The 18,675-nt window shown below is 40.6% G+C and overlaps 1 protein-coding gene across 1 annotated transcript in view; it reads right to left on the reverse strand.

Annotated features, from left to right (window-relative positions):
* Positions 1-482: 482 nt before the first annotated feature.
* Positions 483-18,675, reverse strand: part of slc22a16 (solute carrier family 22 member 16) — a 19,549-nt gene continuing 1,356 nt past the window's right edge. The window contains exons 3-8 of the mRNA XM_030046572.1: positions 15,198-15,315; positions 11,448-12,012; positions 8,304-8,431; positions 2,624-2,733; positions 2,114-2,213; positions 483-2,000 (exon numbers count right to left, since the gene is read on the reverse strand). Coding sequence (XP_029902432.1) covers positions 1,806-2,000; positions 2,114-2,213; positions 2,624-2,733; positions 8,304-8,431; positions 11,448-12,012; positions 15,198-15,315 — 1,216 coding nt within the window. The 3' untranslated portion in view covers positions 483-1,805. The remainder of the gene's footprint in view (positions 2,001-2,113; positions 2,214-2,623; positions 2,734-8,303; positions 8,432-11,447; positions 12,013-15,197; positions 15,316-18,675) is intronic.

Raw genomic sequence — 18,675 nt, forward strand, 5'->3', positions numbered from 1 at the left:
GGGACCTCCTCTCCACCGACGAATAGAAAGCTGTCAGAGGCAGCGGGCTGTTCCTGGACATTCTCTATATCCCCACACATGCCAAAAATACTTTCCCCTGCTTTTCCAACACTAAGTTGAGCCCTGCAAATCCCCCCTTGAGAGTTAATCTGTAGGGGTACTTTAAGATTAACGAAATAAACTTTATTCAAAAATTCCTAGCTTTATCTGAGCAAACATGTAGACCTTTGTGCAGGTTTTACAACTCACAGTCAAAAGTACTCTGTAGAAATCTTTAATTTTGATCTATTATTTTGTAACTTTGCCCCCATATAACCATGTTTAAATACCAATAAAAAAAATGATGACAAAAAAGTACTCTGTAGAAATGAAGACGCCAACAACTTGTCATTGTATAGCCTTCATATTTATTTCTCCATAAAGGAATACAAAGCATAGTGACCATGATCGTTCAACTGTTCAACTTTGATGCGTCCATCACCTGGTGATCAGATTTCATCAGTACCATACCAGATGTCAGATTGTCCTGATTTTTTTTTTTTTTTTTTGTACTCCTTCAGAATAATGCACCATGAAACGGCTTGATATGAAATTGAAAACATTATCGTACTAAAATATTGCAAAGCAGGTGAACACACTCCACAGTGTCATGGTTTCCATTCCTGACTTTGGTCCAAAACATAACACGCTTGAAACAAAACAAAACAAAACAAAACAAAATTCTAGCATTACCTCATACAGCAATACACATGTAGAAAACTACAATGCCAGCATATAGTGCTGCACATACTATGCTATATACTAAAAACACACACACACACACACACACACACACACACACACGCACACACACGCACACACACGCACACACACAAGGTAACAAGATAATAGTAAGCAATGGTAATCATAAATCAGATGGAATCGAGATTAAAATCAAACTGAGCATACAGGTAAAATAATACAGTTAGTATAGTTTCACAGTAATATCTGACAATAGATGCCCTGAGCTTCAAACATGTTCAGAAAATGAAAAGGCCACTTCAAAATTCAAAATCAGGCATTTCTGTCACTGTAGACTAAAATATATATATTATTAGTACTGTACACTGGAAGTTACAATGTATGAGATGAGATGTCTCTGTGTGCCTGACTGTGTTTTTGAGTGTGTGTAAATGTTTATACTTACATATCTATACATTTATTTGTAGAACACCTGACATTTGTAATGATAAGAAAACATATGGCATAATATTTGTTCTGTTATAAGGTGAGAAACAGCTCTCAAGCTGCACTGTAATCAGTGTGGTTATTTTACCGCTCACACAAATGCTCAACACCATGACTGCAGATTCCCTCATGCTTCCTAAGACTTAGGCACACAGCACACACACACATGCACCAATGATTTTCTATCTCTTGTAAATTCATGGACTGCTCTGAAGGCATGATATCCATGACTCACCATATCAATACTGCATGAATGCAGTTAGGGCTCTCGAGTCTCAAGTAACCCTTAAGTATTGGTCACTTTGCAGAACAAAATGTCAACAACTTATTTTTATCTGAATGGCCTTACAAAAGGTTTGTTCTTTTTGTCTTCTTTTTTTTTCAACAGTCCAGAGAATTAATGATTTTATTGTGATCTCTGGCAAAGGTTTCAGCGGCTGTCTCCTCTGCTTTTTCCTTTGACACTCTAATATTTATTTTTCAAGTCAATTTTATTTGTAATGCGCATTTCATACACAGGGAAGCTCAGTGTGCAAACATATATTTTCTCTGTGTGTCTTCCTGCAGTAGAGTAGACCTCAGACCTTGGCTTCATGCTGGTTCATCTCTAATCCGTCCACAGCATGTTTATTGCCCAGGGCTGAGATCTTCTTGCTGGGCTCACGTCCCAGAGCTTCAGCCTCTTCCAAAGTGGTTGTCAGAGGCTTGCCCAAGGTCTCAGGCAACAACAGTGTCAGCACTCCAATAATGAATGCCAGGATTCCCACAATTAGCTATGCAGGGTTCAAGATAGAGGCAAGATTAGAAAATAGAATGAAAAGCAAAATGGGGAAATCAATCTGTAATTCTGAGCAAGATAAATAAAAGAAAATCTGATTGTGAGTACCTGAGGTAGGTAGATCCAGACATCAGCCAGGTACACACAGAAGGGGGCAACCACACTGCCCACCCGGCACATCATGCTGCCACTGCCTACTGCCAGGCTCCTGGAGGAGGAAGGAACACACACAGTCAGGGTTGGATCACCTGAATTCTTTCTACAGTTTCCACTCAACATAAAATATAAAATCTATATCTGTCCATATAAAATAGATAACATTTATATATATATAATATTATATATAATATACATATAATATTATTTATATATAATATGACATAGGGTTTTTCTTTGTTTTCTGAGAAGATGGTCTTACTATGTACTATATCTCATGTGATGAGAACAAACTGCAAAGTTGGCATTGGTGAATTCAATTTTTGGGTTTTTTTTTTTTTTTTTTTTGCTTTAGAATTTATTTTTCAGCCTTGACACAGAGGTTAAATTTTCTTCATACTCTCTCCCCAAAATGGGTTGTATGTTCTTACCAAGTTACATCTCTTTGGATACTGTTCTTACCTGATAATTGTAGGGTAAAGCTCACAGGTGTACAGGTAGATGAGACCGAAGGCAATTGCTATTGCAAACTTCCCTGTCATGCTGAGAATAATGGCTAGCACCTCAATGTCCTGTAGCACAGAGGAAGAAGAGAGATGCAGGACAGATGGGGGAGTAGAGAGGAAGAGGGACAACATGTAGACAACAAGAGGTTGGGATAGATTAATGGAAGAAAATGACAAACAAAAAAATCCATTGGTATGTCCATTTCAATTATGTCAAAAAAACTCAAGCTTTTAATGAATTCGCTCAAATGACCTTCCCTGAAATTCATTCATTTTCCAAACCGTTTATCCTTGCAAGGGTTGCTGGAGCCTATCCCAGCGCTCATTGGGCGGAAAGCAGAGGAAACACCTGGGACAAGTCACCAGTCCATTGCAGGGCAGACAGACAAAGACATTCACACCTAGGGGCACTTTAGTATCTCCAATTCACCTAACCTGCATGTCTTTGGATGGTGGGAGGAAACTGGAACCACGCAGACACGGGGAGAACATGCAAACTCAACACACAAAGGACCCTGGGTGGCTGGCCGGAAATCAAACCCAGAACCTTCTTACTGTGAGGCGCCAGTGCTAACAACTACACCACCGTGCTGGCCCTTGAAATGTTGACCTAAATTCTGCACAAACTTGATGTGCAAGAACATTGACTCCTGAAACTGTCTCAGCTGTTCCCTGTACGCTCCTCTGATTTCATCACACTTGCAAATAGAAAGGCATGACCTTTGACCTTTAGACCTTGGACCCTTGATGGTCAACAACAAAAGTGAACAAGACCACAGACGGTGCCTGGATAGCTGCACTTAAATGCATACTCTCAAAACTGTGGATGTGATTCTGTGATTCATCACATTTGGTAAAAAGTAACCTAAAAACACTGGTTGCTAATCTGGAGGATAGATTGCTGTGGACTCATGTGGAATCCATTTTTCTACTTTTCCACCCCCTTTTGCTGTTGTTCTCTTCCCTTCCCCCATGTCTTTCTCTGTGGCTCTGGTATTCTTCCCTGCTTCTGCTTTTGATTTGCATAAAGAGGGTTCTGATATATGCAGTATGGGACCTACAAAACCATGAGCACACTAGTCCATTATATTCATATAAATGTATGTATATGTGTGTGCATGACTTATTTTAATGAGTCAAGGTCACTCGCCATGAATGGATGCCATAAAAACAAAGAAGGAAACCTTATGTGTACGTATTTAGTGATACGCCTGTTTGCGTAAGTGTTTTGTATTTACACATGCAAGTATTTCAGGCGAATGTTTCATATGTGTGAACTGCAAAGTTTGAATTCACTCCTACAAGGCCCCTTTGTAGAAATGCCTGCACTCAAACACACACACATCTCACACACGCACATCTCTGAGCTGAGATTGTGCAAGTGCATGTACGCACATGTGAAACATAACACTCCCCTTGAAAAGAGACTAGAGCTGTACTCCTACTTATCTTACAAACACCTGGATGACTATAACTCAGCCTTTTGCCATGACGCAGCAGATGTAGACTGTTGATGTGGCCATGATGTGGCAATGGCAGCATACTGACTCTAATGGGAGCAAACGCAAAGCTAAAGAAACACAAAGAGAAGGGGTAGGCACAGGAGACCAACAAATCCCATTGGAAATTTTGACTTAAATGGACTTGTATTTTAGTTTACATATTAAAGTCTCATTCATTCATTCATTTGGAAATAATTGTTTTGTGCTGTGTTGTTTCCCTTACATCAATAGGTGATCAAACATTATAGGCATCCTATGTCTTTTCTCTTGTTTATTTAGTTAATGGGGTCATGGTGGTTACTGCTAATCATGGTAACTGCATGGATATTCTTCTAATTCTTGCTACTGCAGTAAACACAAATTGCGTCACTTCCTGTGCATCTGTGCACAGGAAGAGAGTTTTTTTTTTTTTTTTTTGCCAAATATTTATCACTAAGTGGTTAGAGCAGCAAATGTGAAGGCTTCTCTGAGTGTGTTGTGTTGTATCTATCGGTGATAGAGAGAAACAAAAAATGCACATTTTTCCATGCAACTGTTGTAGACATTGTTATACCAGTGTGGTGGAAAGCTTATATTTGAAAGACATGCATGTGAAATCTTTTCTCTCCTTTTACGATCCGTGCTGTTCACAGAATATCATTTGGTGAGTACTTATAATCCTCCAGTATAAGTTGTTAATGTTGTTGGTCCCCACTGTATCACAGGGTGTGCCAGTGTGTGGCTGCATGAGAAGAGGATGGAGGAGAGGTTAAAAGCTATTTCCAATCTCTTTCCAGCAGACATCACCCACAGGGTAGAGATAAGAGTGGGAGATGCTGTGATTTTATGTGCACTTTGAGGTTCTGTGTAGAATAATGTATGTGTATGATTGGTTGTATGATCAGATAAATTAGAGGCAACATTTGGTAGTTTTCCTAATTTACAACACAAAATACTGACACAGTCATGTTTAGCAAGAGGAGCAAGTAAAACCCTGAGGGCCACAGACAGCTATTTACAACTTCTTTACTGATATGGTGTGAATCAAAAAGGAAGAGCACTTCAAGTATCTTAGATTATAAAGGAGAGTTTAACTCCAGTTCTCTCATACATCTCTCACAGATGAAAAGAGGTTTTGACTGCTGAAGAGCGAACGCCCTCAGAAGCCTAACAGGAAAGCTTTTGTAAAAAGATGGATAGAGAGCTCCTGGTGCATGGTGGGAAGAGCTGAAGAAAAGGCATCACAAGGTTGAGTTTGCCCTGGTAATAACAGCGTTAGAAGCCAACAGAAGACTCCTGTGTGATGAATTACAAGGCTAACTGGAGGGAGATGCAATCAACAGACAAACAAGATGAGATCTGGGTCAAGCTAGGTGGAGTACAGGGACAGTTGATGGAATGAGGAAGTAAAATCATGCCCTTTGCTTTACAGTATGTTCAGTCTTGGCAAAGTTTAAGTGGCAATGAAGACCGGACAGAGACTATGTTCCAAATACTGAATGCACAGCGAAATAGGAGACTCAGCACCCCCAGAGGAGTATCTTTCTTCGATCCTTTTGAGATATCCAATAGCTCCAATAAAGTGAAGTAGCCTCCTTATTGTAAGACAAAAACACAAACAGCTAGACGTATACAGCACAACTATCTTTATGGTTGGGTTTTAAAGAGATTAGTGGGATAGGATAAGATAAGGGAATGTTGCATTGTTGGTAACCTGCACCCTTATGATGCCTATAGTCTGGTGAAAGCTAAGTGCCCCCAAACAGCATGGCAAGCTAGTTCATGTTTCTGCATGTAGAGGTTAACATCCAATACCAAATGCCCTGAGTAACATGTCAGAAATAAATGCAAGCTGTCTTGATTTTCTACATAAGCCTATATTTTAGGCAGGATGGATGGATGGATGATGGATGGATGGATTGCACAGAAGATTATAAAGTCATGAGTTACTGGACAGTGACAGGGAAAAGTACTCACATTGCAGAAGTGATGGCTCTCAAGGCTGCATGTGAAGCTGTTACAGAACAGAATGAAAATACACCATTTCCAGATATGCCTTTGGCATGCTTTTGGCATGACTTATGGTCCCACTGAGGTTTCCTAGTAGGTTCAGGAAGTTTGGAGTGTATAATATAATGTATCGGTACAATGTGAGGCATTAGGTTACCCACGTAAGTTGTCCAGTAAAAGGTCAGAGCACGCATTAAGAGGACAGATAAACACTCAGCAGGAGGCAGATTAGCAGACATCAAAGCTAGAAAATTACAGCTTGTAGCTGCAGAAACAGTAAAATATTCACAAGTAGATAACTGTATGGAGTGCCAAGAACACTGTGGTTAAAGATGTTGCATGACTAGTAAACCACTAGTCAATGTAAGCTCTCCTCCACCCTATTTCCACATAATGGAGTCAAATTAGATCACTTGTTTGATTCTATTCATCACAGTTTGTGAGCTTAGAAAAATAGTATATTTTACCTTTAATCAAAATATTCATAACCACTGAATTTTTTTGCTCACTGTTTTTATACAAAAATCGGGAGCGAACAGAAAACATTATGTGACACTTTTTCCAGCTCATTATCGCAGAACTGCACTCCAATCATTTCAGCCTCTCAAACTGTGTATGCATACTGCAGATTTTGAGTGACTATGGGACTCCACTCACCCAGAGCCGAGCCCTGCATGTACAACAGGGATGACGAGAGAAAGAGGCTTCTGTGTTAATTCTTAGAATTGAGGGAAAGGGATCACCTGTGAGGTCAGTCATCCCCAAATTATCATTCCTGGCTGGCATGTAGCATCTGATATTCGAATAACTCCTGGATAATGTAATAACTTGGTCAAAATGTGATAAAATATCCTTCTAAATGAGTTGAAAATGTAATAAAACCTGGAAATGTAATGAATTGCTGTAGACAAAGGTGATCATATCATATTATTACATCACCATAAATTCACAAGGGCTATGTCATATTTTCATGGATCATGTAGTGATAACAGCAATATGTCTACTACATTATTGGTCATTATTATAATCATTACTTCATCAAAAGGTACAACTCAAGGATTTAATTATTGCTAATGAAATGACAGTGCAGTCACAGCCACAGTACAGTCATACTACTTGTATGCGCTTAATAGTTATGTTTTGGACTGTCTTCAAAATTCATTAGCAAGGCATGGCATGTTTGCCAAACCCAAGACATATTTGTTCATGTAGTTTACTGAAGTGGGACAAACACTAGTATGTGGGAATGTGATTATAGTGAAAGAAAAAAAAATTGTTTTGTTTCCTGTTTATACTCAGCAAACTGGGACCCTTTTGAAGCTGAAGTTGAAGTTGAAGTTCAGGTTTATTTAGAGCCTAGTATCACAGTTTATGGTCTCAAAGGGCTTTACATGCCCACTTATGTACAAAAAACAGGATGACACGCCCTCACTTAATCCTCATAGTGAGCAAGAGCCCCCCACCCTCCTCCAACCCCCACACACAAAAAAAAAAAAAAAAAAGCTAAACAGGAAAAAAATGAATAAATCTTGACAGGGACCACAGAGAGAAAGAGGAGACCCCATTCCTAGCCAGACAGGTGTGCAATAGTCATCGACTATTGCAAATTACAAACAATAATTTAATGCATTCATATTATTGAAGTGACTGACACACACAGAATGCAAAAAAGGAGAGAGACCTCACGCAAATACAAAACTCAAACTGCCCGAACTTTGTGCTTTTCTAATAATTTCTTCTGATCTGCGCCTCGTCCTTGTGTTTCCACATCTCTGTTTTTTACGTCATGTTTGTTGACTGCACTATTTAGAATGATCTTCAAGGTCTAAGGCCATATTTGCTTGGACATTAATTATTGGGTGTTTGCCAACTAAACCATAAGCAGTGATTTTGTGGGAAAGCGATTTTGCATGTCACACTGGAAAATAAAAGTGACGATTAAAGTGCAATGAATTTGTGACTAAGGAGGTCAAAATATGGCCCAAATGTAGTAACCATTATAATAACTTGTATGTTGTATTATGTAGATTTGAGGATTCTACCTAACACTTTAAATTCCTTGCATTTATACAGATAAACACAAAGGCAGTTTTAGGCACACTGTGTCTCACATGCACACATACACACAAAAACTTTAGTACATACAGAAGGCACCACGATGATGAGTATGCAGGCAACTCCGGCAAGCAGCAGCGCTGGGGCACAAGTCATCTTCCTCCCAACTCGGTCCATTGCAAAACAGCCAACCAGGTAGGAGGGGATCTCTACTGCACCTGGAAACAGCCAATCACAGCAGCTGTGGGTCAGAGTTTGACATGACCAACCCTGCGTTCTAAATCGCATACTTATACTTTTTACTTTTAGTATGTACTGCAGCTGCCCTTAAAAAGTATGTAGTTTAGTATGTATTGGGACATACTAATTCTTTTTTCCCCTACTAAATAGTATGGTAGTATGGGTATTGGAACGCAGGGCATGACTTCCTGGCTTGGGTGCCTAAATAACATCATTTGAGATGTGTGTAAATCTCAGCTGTCCATGCATGTCTCCAAAAGTCAAAAAAGCATTGCAGCTATGGAGACTTCAAATGTTTCATTATGCCCGGGGAAGCAGACTGAATTAGCTGTGATCTAGATTATAGAGAAGAAATTAAGAAGTAATACGATTAGCATAATTAAGTTCAAAATGACATCAGTTACAGTGTCAGATACAATGGAATTACTGTTGCCAAACAAATTATTTCTTTCTTTGCTTTCACTTGTGTCAGGAAAGATGCTTTAAAACAGCATCTGGTGGGCATTCAGACAGGGCCTCCACTTCACCAATGCTTTGTTTGTTGAAACAAAGCAGTGGTTTATTACTCTGCAGATCTTCTTTTCCTTCTTAAACATAAAGCACGGTGAATCCATGTGACATGCACTAAGAGATACAGGTTTTTGATGAAGATATAGAGATAACCCTAGTTCTGGAAGCACAGACGGAGCCCTTTTCTGGACTCTTTGGGTAAAGGCTCTCCGATCATATGTGTGGACTAGCTCACTTAAAATTTGGATGTATGTAGCTAGTTAATCAGGGGTGAACCCACTGTAGTGCATTGTGCTTCACACACTTCAAGGCAGCATTCCAAGCTGCTGGCATCCATAGCTCTCTTAAAAAAATGGTATAAGAGTGGCAGGGTCCGTAGGTTCAGGGCTACACCTGTGCTTATGGAACTAACATTACAATATTGTAATCTTTGTTATATCTCACAGGGGCTCCACCCTCCACTTGACTCTTTGGGTACAGTTAGTGGAGCCCGATGAATAAAGGTAGCCTCCATGTGGCCCTCAACTCTCCAGAAATCCACCAATCCAGCAACCAGCGCCCTGGTATTCAACGGCTCTTCCAAGGCAGCTTCGACACATTGCCAGATGTCTGGACAGGCGGGAGACAAGAAGGCTGGTTGGGCCTGGTGAGTTGGCCCTTCACAAAGTTCATTGACTGGTCTGGGTGGGATCAGTGGGGGCACCGTGAGCCTGATATGCTCCGCCGTCATCTTCATTGCTGCCAGGAAATCTTTCCTGGCCGAAGTCAGTGGGGAAATCTTGGACGTCAGAGAGGCTCCAGACAACGAGGAGCTGTTGTCTTATTCCTGAAATGCTCATGGCTCCACATCAATTGGGTCATTGGTGGTCAGTGGTCACGTCAGTAGTGGTGTCAGTGAGCAGCCATCCAGGTCCAGAGCCGTCATTTCCAGGTTGGCAACAGGAAACAACAGTGTAGTGGAGCGGAAATTCATCACCGAAGTGGCGGAAATATTCCCACTGCTGCTGGTGTCTCACCTCAGGGAGCACCCCGCAGTGCACACAGGGAGGTGGCTGCATCATGCCCTTGTCGGGATTTTCCCAGCTGAAGCACTCAAAGCAGATGGAGTGCGGGTTGATAGCGGCAATCAAGCGGGGACAAGATGGGCATTCCCTGGTTTCAAACACCAACTCCAATCCTTTAGAGAGGCTCTTCATTTCCAGTGAGCACTTTGCTGAAGAGAAAAGGATGCTGGCAGCTTGGTACGCTGCCTTAAATACTATGTGAAGCACAATGCACTACATTAGGCTTGCCCCTGATTGGCTTGCTACATATATGCAAATTTTCAGTGAGCCACTTCACACAGAGGAGCCTTTGTGAGATAGAAGAAGAGAGGTAAAGAATGTGAAAATGGATTAACAGTAGCTCATCTTATTTTTTCACAAATCTAATTTTATGACATAATGTCTTTATCTCTAATTGAGCATTATATTTCAAAGCCCATGGCACAAATGTGTTAACCATAGTATATAGTTTAATGAACGCTTTTCCTGACAGCTTTAAATAGTATCCTGCTGCACTTGGTAAACAGGCTGGACTAAGGCTAAGAGGCCTATTTGTTTACATGGAAAAAAAGGTACCTGTGTTATTAGATAAAATGGGTCACCTGAAAAAAATCTTGGCCGACCTACTACAGAGACACACACAACACACTGAAACACACATGAAAACACAGAGACTCACACAAAGACACAACCTGTATTTAGAACCCATAGGTACAAAGGGGGTCTCAGAAATAGATTGGGCAATGAATACACACTGCAAAAGTTGTCAACAGCTGGCTAATCCCTCTGCAAATACATACAAGTCAACAGTCACCGTGACATCCCCCATGACTGGTGCAGACTGCCCGAGAAGACTTTTTTCCTTTTTTTTTTTCATGTGATGTGTGATGTGTTATGTGTGAGACATTGCTGATGGAAGCTTAGGGACATTTGGGCCTGGTGGTGCTGCTGTGGTGGGTCAATCAGATTTATATTCATAATGCTTGACCCAAGAATACAAAAAAAAAACAAAAAAAAAAAACATGAATGTTAGGTTAATCATCTTATCAGTGCCCCTGACCAAGATGCTGGCATAGAACTGGACTTGGTACCCGGGCGCTGCACATTCGCTGCCCACTACTTCTTATATTATATGGACAGGCCAAAATGCAGAGAAAGAGTTTCTCTACAGGGATCAACAAAGGTTAATCCTTCACACTTAAAATGCATTACTCCTCCGACTTTTGCATAAAACAGGCCAGCAGAGTCTCAAGAATCACACCTGCTGCACACAAGGCTGGATCCCATAGTCCTTTTGTTCATCAACATCTGAGTGACCCAAGACGGTTAGGGTTAGGGTTAGGGTTAGTCTTAATTTTGGAACATGTCACCAACATCAGTGCCACTACTTTGCTTTGATATCATACACAAATGCATTTACATTCGCCAGTCCAGCACTTACCAGCCAAGAAAAGGTTGATGTATTGGTTTCCTCCTAGGTTGACTGAGCCCAAGGAGAAGACATAGTAGCCCAGGCTGCCGATGAACCAGATGGACCAAACTGTGCATGTGCGGCCCACCATCCTCCAGCTACCAAACAGATCCAGGATGGACAGTTTCTCATCTGGAGAAGAGAGCGCTGGCTGCGGATCAGCCTCCTTCTCCAGCAGGGCTTTGGAGTTGTCACCCTCTGAGTCTCGAAGATCCTCTGCCTTCAGCCTGCACTCGATGCCGTTGCAGCGAGCTATGGTGTCCAGCAGGGTTTGTGTCTCCTGGATGCGGCCTTTGGCCATGAGGTAGAAGGGCGTTTCGGGGAACTTCCAGCAGAAGAGCAGGAAGGGCGAGGTGCAAATGGAGAGGATGATCTGGTAGATCCACCAGACTCGCACCAGGTAGCCGGTCAAAGCCACCACCATGATGCCCACGGCAAAAGCTGCGTGCACGTGCATGGAGGTCCACGTGCGCACCTTGATGCCGGTGAACTCTGTCACGTACACAAACACCACCACCAGGTAGCCACTGGACACCTGCCAAGAGAGTGAGGAAGATAGGAAATGAGAAAGAGGAAGGGAGCAAGGGAAAGCAGGGGGAGAGGAGTGAGGGAGGAAATAAAGAACAGGGATGATGCAAAGGTGGATAGAGGGGAAAAGAGAGAGGGAGGACGGGTGAGGAGGACATGAGGGAGGATGGAAGGAATGAGAAAAGGGAGGGTAGAGAAGGAGGAGATACAGAAAGAGATTAAAGTGTTCTCAGAGGCTCCAGAGGCAGGAGAGGCTGATGCTTCAAAATCCTTGTATGCTGCATGCATTTGTAGCATACACACACACGCTCACAAATGGCTCACAAATGTGTGTGCACGCACTTACACATGCGAAAACACACACATACACACAAATGATTAATCAGTAGTAGGTAGGGATTTTGGTCAACCAAAAAAATCTTTGGTCCACAGAGTTTTTTTCTGCAGCATCACCATCTAAGCCAAATAACAAACACAATCACATTAGTAGCTATTTGAAACCCAGGAGCTGGTAGCTGGGGCCTTTATTTAGATTTTTTTTGGTAATTTTCATTTTAATTTAATGCATTTTTTTTTTACATTTTGTTTGGTAGTTTTATAATTTTGTGATTTAATTTTCAATATATCACTTTTCAGAAATAAATCAAGTGAATTTGCTCAGGTTTCAAAGGGTCACACATTAATTAATGTTTTTTCCATGTAAATATATGTCAGTCTTGTAATTCTTTGTCACCAATAGCGTTTCATCCTGTACTCAGTTTGCTGTTCTGTTCTAAAGAGGCTTCCTCTTCCCTGGGAAACATCCTCTGCCGCTCCACTCTGAAGTATGATGAAGTATGTTTACAGAAGGCAACAAGAGCGGTTTGTTTGGAATAAATATGAAAAAGGTAGAACAAATACAAGAAGCTCAGAAATTCTTCTGTGTTGGCTTTTTTTTTTTTTTTTTTTTTTTTTTTTTTTAAATCTTAGCGCTCTCTTCTCTAGACACAGGGTTAGGGCTGAAATGTTGAACTGATTTAATGAGCACTTTGTGTCCTCTGGCGCCGTGCAATACAGTCTTTTCTATTCTCTCCGCCTTCAGTTTTTGCAGAACAGAACGTTCTGAAGAATGTTCTTTTGCTGCTGAAAGAAAATATTTTGAAAGTATTTAATTATGGAAATGTTTTATTTTTACATGCCTCCTTCAAGAGGCATGTAAAGACGCTTGCTTGTTATGACTGTGAAGTTCACATTCAACACTAAGCCTTGTATGCCTAGGGTTTACTGACCCAGCTTGTCTACCCGTTGACTTCTACTTGGCACATTTTTTTCTACAAGGCCCACCTGGCTCTGCTTCCTGACCATTTCAACTCAAACACCTAAAAAAAACGTGTGGAAAGTACTGTTCACTGTAATTGTTTCTGTGCTTTGCCCTGCCCCTGATGTCAGAATTGATTTAGTCAAAAATATCTCTGCTCCCATTTCTTGGAACTCACTGGAAAGTGATTTAAGGCTGAAGGAGCTGTTCTGTGTTTAACACTGTACAAATGTTGAATATAGTAATGGAGGATCTTGTGGCAGTAATGAACTGTCTTTGCTGTTGATAGCCAAGTTTTAAATAGGTTTGGCCTTATGAACCTGAACCTAGTTTATTATTGGACTGGTTGGAGCTCTTACACAGATTACACTTTAATTTACTATCTCTACTCTCTCTATTGTAATTTCTGTGTATATACCGTTTCACTTTGCTATTTTTGTCTTACTTTGACGATATCCTGACTTTATAAATTGCTTTATATTGATGATCTATGACTTTAATATCTCCTGATGTTGTTTTCTTAACCGGGTCTCAATTAAAAAATAAATTATTAATGTCACCAAGCCTAACCTGGTTAAATAAAAGTTAATAAATAAAATGAATATTAATTTGGTACTGACCAGGTCCACAGTCTGTGCTTGCAAGACTGAAAGTGCACAGTGTCAGCGTGGCCTGTGTATTAGTTTGTGCACACTAGTGTGAGTGTGTGTGTGTCAGAGCATGGGAGTTACAGTATCTGACTGAGTGTCTGAGTCCATGTGAAAAACAACAGCTGTAGCTCTACAGGGCTGGGGGATGGGAGCAGACAGAGAGCGGCGAATACACTGCAAGGTTTCTTCAGGCTCAACTTTAATGGCTCCCTTCCTTTGCCTTGTACGGATGTATTCTTCCATGCACACAACATGGATTACATGTTTTCCGCCTATGTACACACACACACTTGCAAACATAGAAATACATGCATACACAAAGAGGTGTTTTTTGTCATAGCAAAAAAAAAAAAATCTCCATTTTGACAAGCTATTTAGTCTTAAAATCATGAAAAAATCTGCCATTGGGATTTGAAGAAGGATATTGCCTCTTGTTTTCACTGCTAATGAATTTATGAGAATTTTCTTGAATCAAGTGTCATTTTTTTTATCCTGGTGGCAGGATCTGCCTTATTCCAGTTTCAACATATTTATACAAGTGAAACTGCATTGGGTTATCTTATTCAAAGTGGTAGATTTTTTTTTTCATTTGTTTTAGGAAAAACACCATTTTAAAGCTGAATATGCATTTTTGTATTTACTGTGTTTTTATGTGTTCTTTCTGCATTGTTCTTCACATGTATTATTATTATTTTTTTTTAATTTTGTATTTGTATTACTTTCTCTTTAATAGTATGATGCCGTTGTAAAGCACTTTGTGACCTGTTTCTGTGAAAGTGCTTACAAAAATAAATTTTATTGTCATTATTATTTATTATTTACTATTCTATTCTAACATAATTTTTTCCAATTTCTTTTGCCACATTCTATAAACAAGTGGAAGACCTGTCCTCCCTCTGAATTTCTCACTTTCACTTGCAAAGTACTACCAAAAGTAAGACTTTTTTTTTTTTTTTTTTTTTTTTACAAGTATCTGTCATAAGAATAATTTTATTTTTAAGTAACATAACAGCATAGAAACACACATTTCTATACTTACAGTACATAATGCCATTGTGAGTGCTCTGTTACCACCAACCCCTGCAGTGAAGGTTATTGTCCAGACTGGTTTTCTAACATTCTTCTCTCTTTGTGTTTCATGCTTCTCCACATGTGTTTGCAATTTCTCCTGTACCCGGTGGTAGCATCCACGGCACGAACACACTACACAGAAATGCACAAAAACACCAAAATGTACAGACTCACCATGGCGAGGAGGAAGCGGATCACTACAAAAAAGTAGTAGTTTCCAGTAAACGCCACACAAATACCAAACACAAATTGGCAGAGGCTGGTGAACATCAGAATCCTCACACGACCAACCCTGTAAAAGACACACACACAAATAGACACACACACACACACACACACAGAGAAAGACTGAGTTCAAATGTTCAGGTCTACATGTGTTCAATCTATTGAATCAGGGATTACCTTGAATACCATGTCTGTGTTGGGGGGTTTGAACTGATTGCAAAACAAAGGAAATTCCTCTGTTTCTGCCTCTTAAGTTGAAACCCTAGAACTTCAATAGTCCAGTACAACGTTGTGCGCAAGTTGTGAATAGTACATTACAATTTTTTTCACATGTGACTTAAATCCAAAAATATCTGCTTTAAAATGCGACCATGACATGCAACATGTTAGACTATCCCATTTTTTTACTCGTCAAAGAATCAACAACATACAAACTTGAAAAGAATTATACTCAAACTGATAAACCAGTCACATTAGAAAACTTATTTAGATATGCAAATCTGACAAAAGCAGCATGGCTGTGTGGCTGATGTTACAGATTTGCGCTATTGGTATAACTCTTACTCAGGTCATCTCTATTTATGTGTTACGAAATGAGACCGGGCTTTGCCATAAAACACTTGTAGTGCATAGGGGACGTAATCCAATATTCCTTCACTGTGCTCAGATTAATGATATAACTCATTAACAAGCTGGTTAATGGCTGATAACAGATCCAAACTGAACCCGAGGGAGCAAGAACTTGATAATGACTTCCCATCGAATGTTCCAGTAAAAACATCCAACCTTAGGCTATGACAGATTAAAAAACAAAACAAAACCAAAAGTAAAAACATGAGCGTACCAACAAAACAGAATCTGCCAAATCAGCTGTAGTGTAGTATAAGACTATTAACCCATACTTAACTATCTGCAGCCCTTAATCCTTACCTTCAACATCTTAACTTTGTGGATCAGATCCATTGTGAAGGTTAACTATTGGGCAGCCCCAGACATCACAGAGTGACACTGTGCCCCAGGCTCAGGCTCAGTCTTACTTCTAAATGAACACTCGGGCCTTGGATGGGCAGCTGGCGGCAGCTTTGCCAGGTCACCTGATTTGTCCATACGACATTGCTCAGTCCTGTCATCCACACCAACTTGGCCTCCACTTCTCCTGTCTCACTATCACGCAGCAGACGCCCCTCTCCTTTTTGGCTAGGCCGCACGGCGAAGCCAATCTTACAACTGCACCTGTCGCTGAGTGAATGAGCAAGTGACTACGTGATCAAAGTTACATGATTGGCTGGTCAACCAAACACGTCAGCCGTCGGTTGAGCTTTCAACTATTGGCTGTTTTTTAAAATGTTGTTCAAAATGAATCGGCACACCGCAGCTCCTTTCACCTTTATTTGCACACAGAGTACACAGCAGAGAGAAGGAGAGCGAGAGCAAGAGAGTAACCAGCACTGAGAAATACACTTCTGCTGTGAACAGCCAAGCTCCTGCGCGTGTGTAAATTTCTGCTTTGCTGTGCATCAGCAACAAGACCAACTCAAAATGGCTGCTTCTTGTGAACAATATTAGTGTAACTAAGAGAATAGATGAAAAGCATTTTTTACATACAGATTATTAACTATGAGACAGCTTTCACTTTGCCAGTTCCTGGACAGAATCTGTATTGTTCCTCTTAAATCCAACATTGACTCATCCTTTTTACCCACTGTAGGGTAAATTCTCCATTCCCCAGATTAAGATTAATATATTTAATAAAACATATTCCAAAACATTTAAACTACTTCTAATAAACATTTTATAATGGTTTATGAGGTTAGCCCTTGCAAACGTTTGTAGATGCACTAAGAAATTGCATCTGCAGAAATTTCAATTTAAGTCAAATGAAGAGGTAAGGGCATGATAACTGTTTCTCTAGTAATAGCCACAGACGTTTTTTTTTTTTTTTTTTTACAAGGGAGACAGTGCTTGGTGGAAAACAGGCTTAACACCAGAATCATCTTCTGAGGAAATGAGTGGATAATAACCCCAATAAGAGCTACAATTACGTTTCCCTATGAAACAATAATAGTATATCATATCTTCATGACAGTTAATAATCGCGCACATTCAAAAACTGCTCACTGGACAAAGGGGGCAAGAGCAGATGAAGATGGAAGGCAAAAATGTAACCATCAGAACAAGGAAGTAGGGAAAACACCATAGCAGCGTAACTTTATCATCAAAAAATGCTGGATTCTGCCCTGGCAGTGAGAGTATCGCCTCTGTTTTACTTTATAAATAATCAGGGATTGAAATCTGCTGTCCAGTACAGCCGCTGTTCACAGAACTGAGGTTAGAAGAGGCTCTTTTTAAATGTAGTCGTGGCCCAGTGATATACTAGGATGTACTATCACTCACCATCCCCTCCCTGCAACCTCATTTCCTGAGTATCCCAGTGTATCCTTAAATGGTGAATCTAAAAAAACTTTCTAAGGCAACAGGAGTAGGGTTAGGCACTGGACATCCCTGGGTATCACATAGTGTACCCAAATGACAAGCTGTGGGGAGTGAAGGGCTGTTTAAAATCATGAACAGACTACAGCATCAACTGAAATATGGGATAGAGACAACATAAAAGGGCAGATGTTGTGTGAGTCTGTTTCTCATCAGATTCTTGAAGATGTGGCACAACAAAATGATCAAAAGTGGTCCTCTTGAAGAAAAATACGGTGGGGGTCTGAGGTCTAATGAAGTTGTTTTGGTTCATTTTAAAAGGACTGAGTTTGACTCTGGCCTCAGTTGGACAGCTAGCTACTACTTTGATTATTCACCAAGCTGAACCCTGACCTGAAATCTGAACTGTCCAGACTGTACCATTATGACTCCTATGCTCCTGCTAGTTCCCTCTCTTTTTGTGCTTCAGTCAGTGACCAACATTCCTGAATCTTGTCACCCACACCAGCTCCGCTTCCACTTCTCCAGATGATGCCCCCGTGCACATCATGGGTGTTGCTACTGGTTTACTGGTTTAACCACCCTAAACACTCTAAACACTAACCTAACCACATATTCATGGCCCAAATCAGGTAGGGATCCATATCAGGTAGCCACAACGCGTTTGCACGCCTAGCAGGTGCACAGAGTACATTCCTCACCCCGGCTCTGCATCTCCTAAGCAACACACAACCTTGAATGCCAAACCCCCAACAAGTCTCTAAGGCAACAGTAGGCGTACACTCTGTGTATATTCACATATCACAGGTGTGTTGACCATGCGACTGGCAGTTCACCATGTGGTTGTTTCAAAGATAAGAGCCATTTTTTCAGAGAGCAGGCATGCAGAATTCATGCCCTCTTCTAAATCATTTTAGAAGATGAGCCCACTATACCCTCCCTGCTTACCTTAGCATTCACACCTACTTTAATTTGCATCCTTGTGAAACCTGTTTTG

The sequence above is a fragment of the Myripristis murdjan genome, chromosome 24 (genome assembly GCF_902150065.1).
Source record: "Myripristis murdjan chromosome 24, fMyrMur1.1, whole genome shotgun sequence".
Taxonomy (NCBI): domain Eukaryota; kingdom Metazoa; phylum Chordata; class Actinopteri; order Holocentriformes; family Holocentridae; genus Myripristis; species Myripristis murdjan.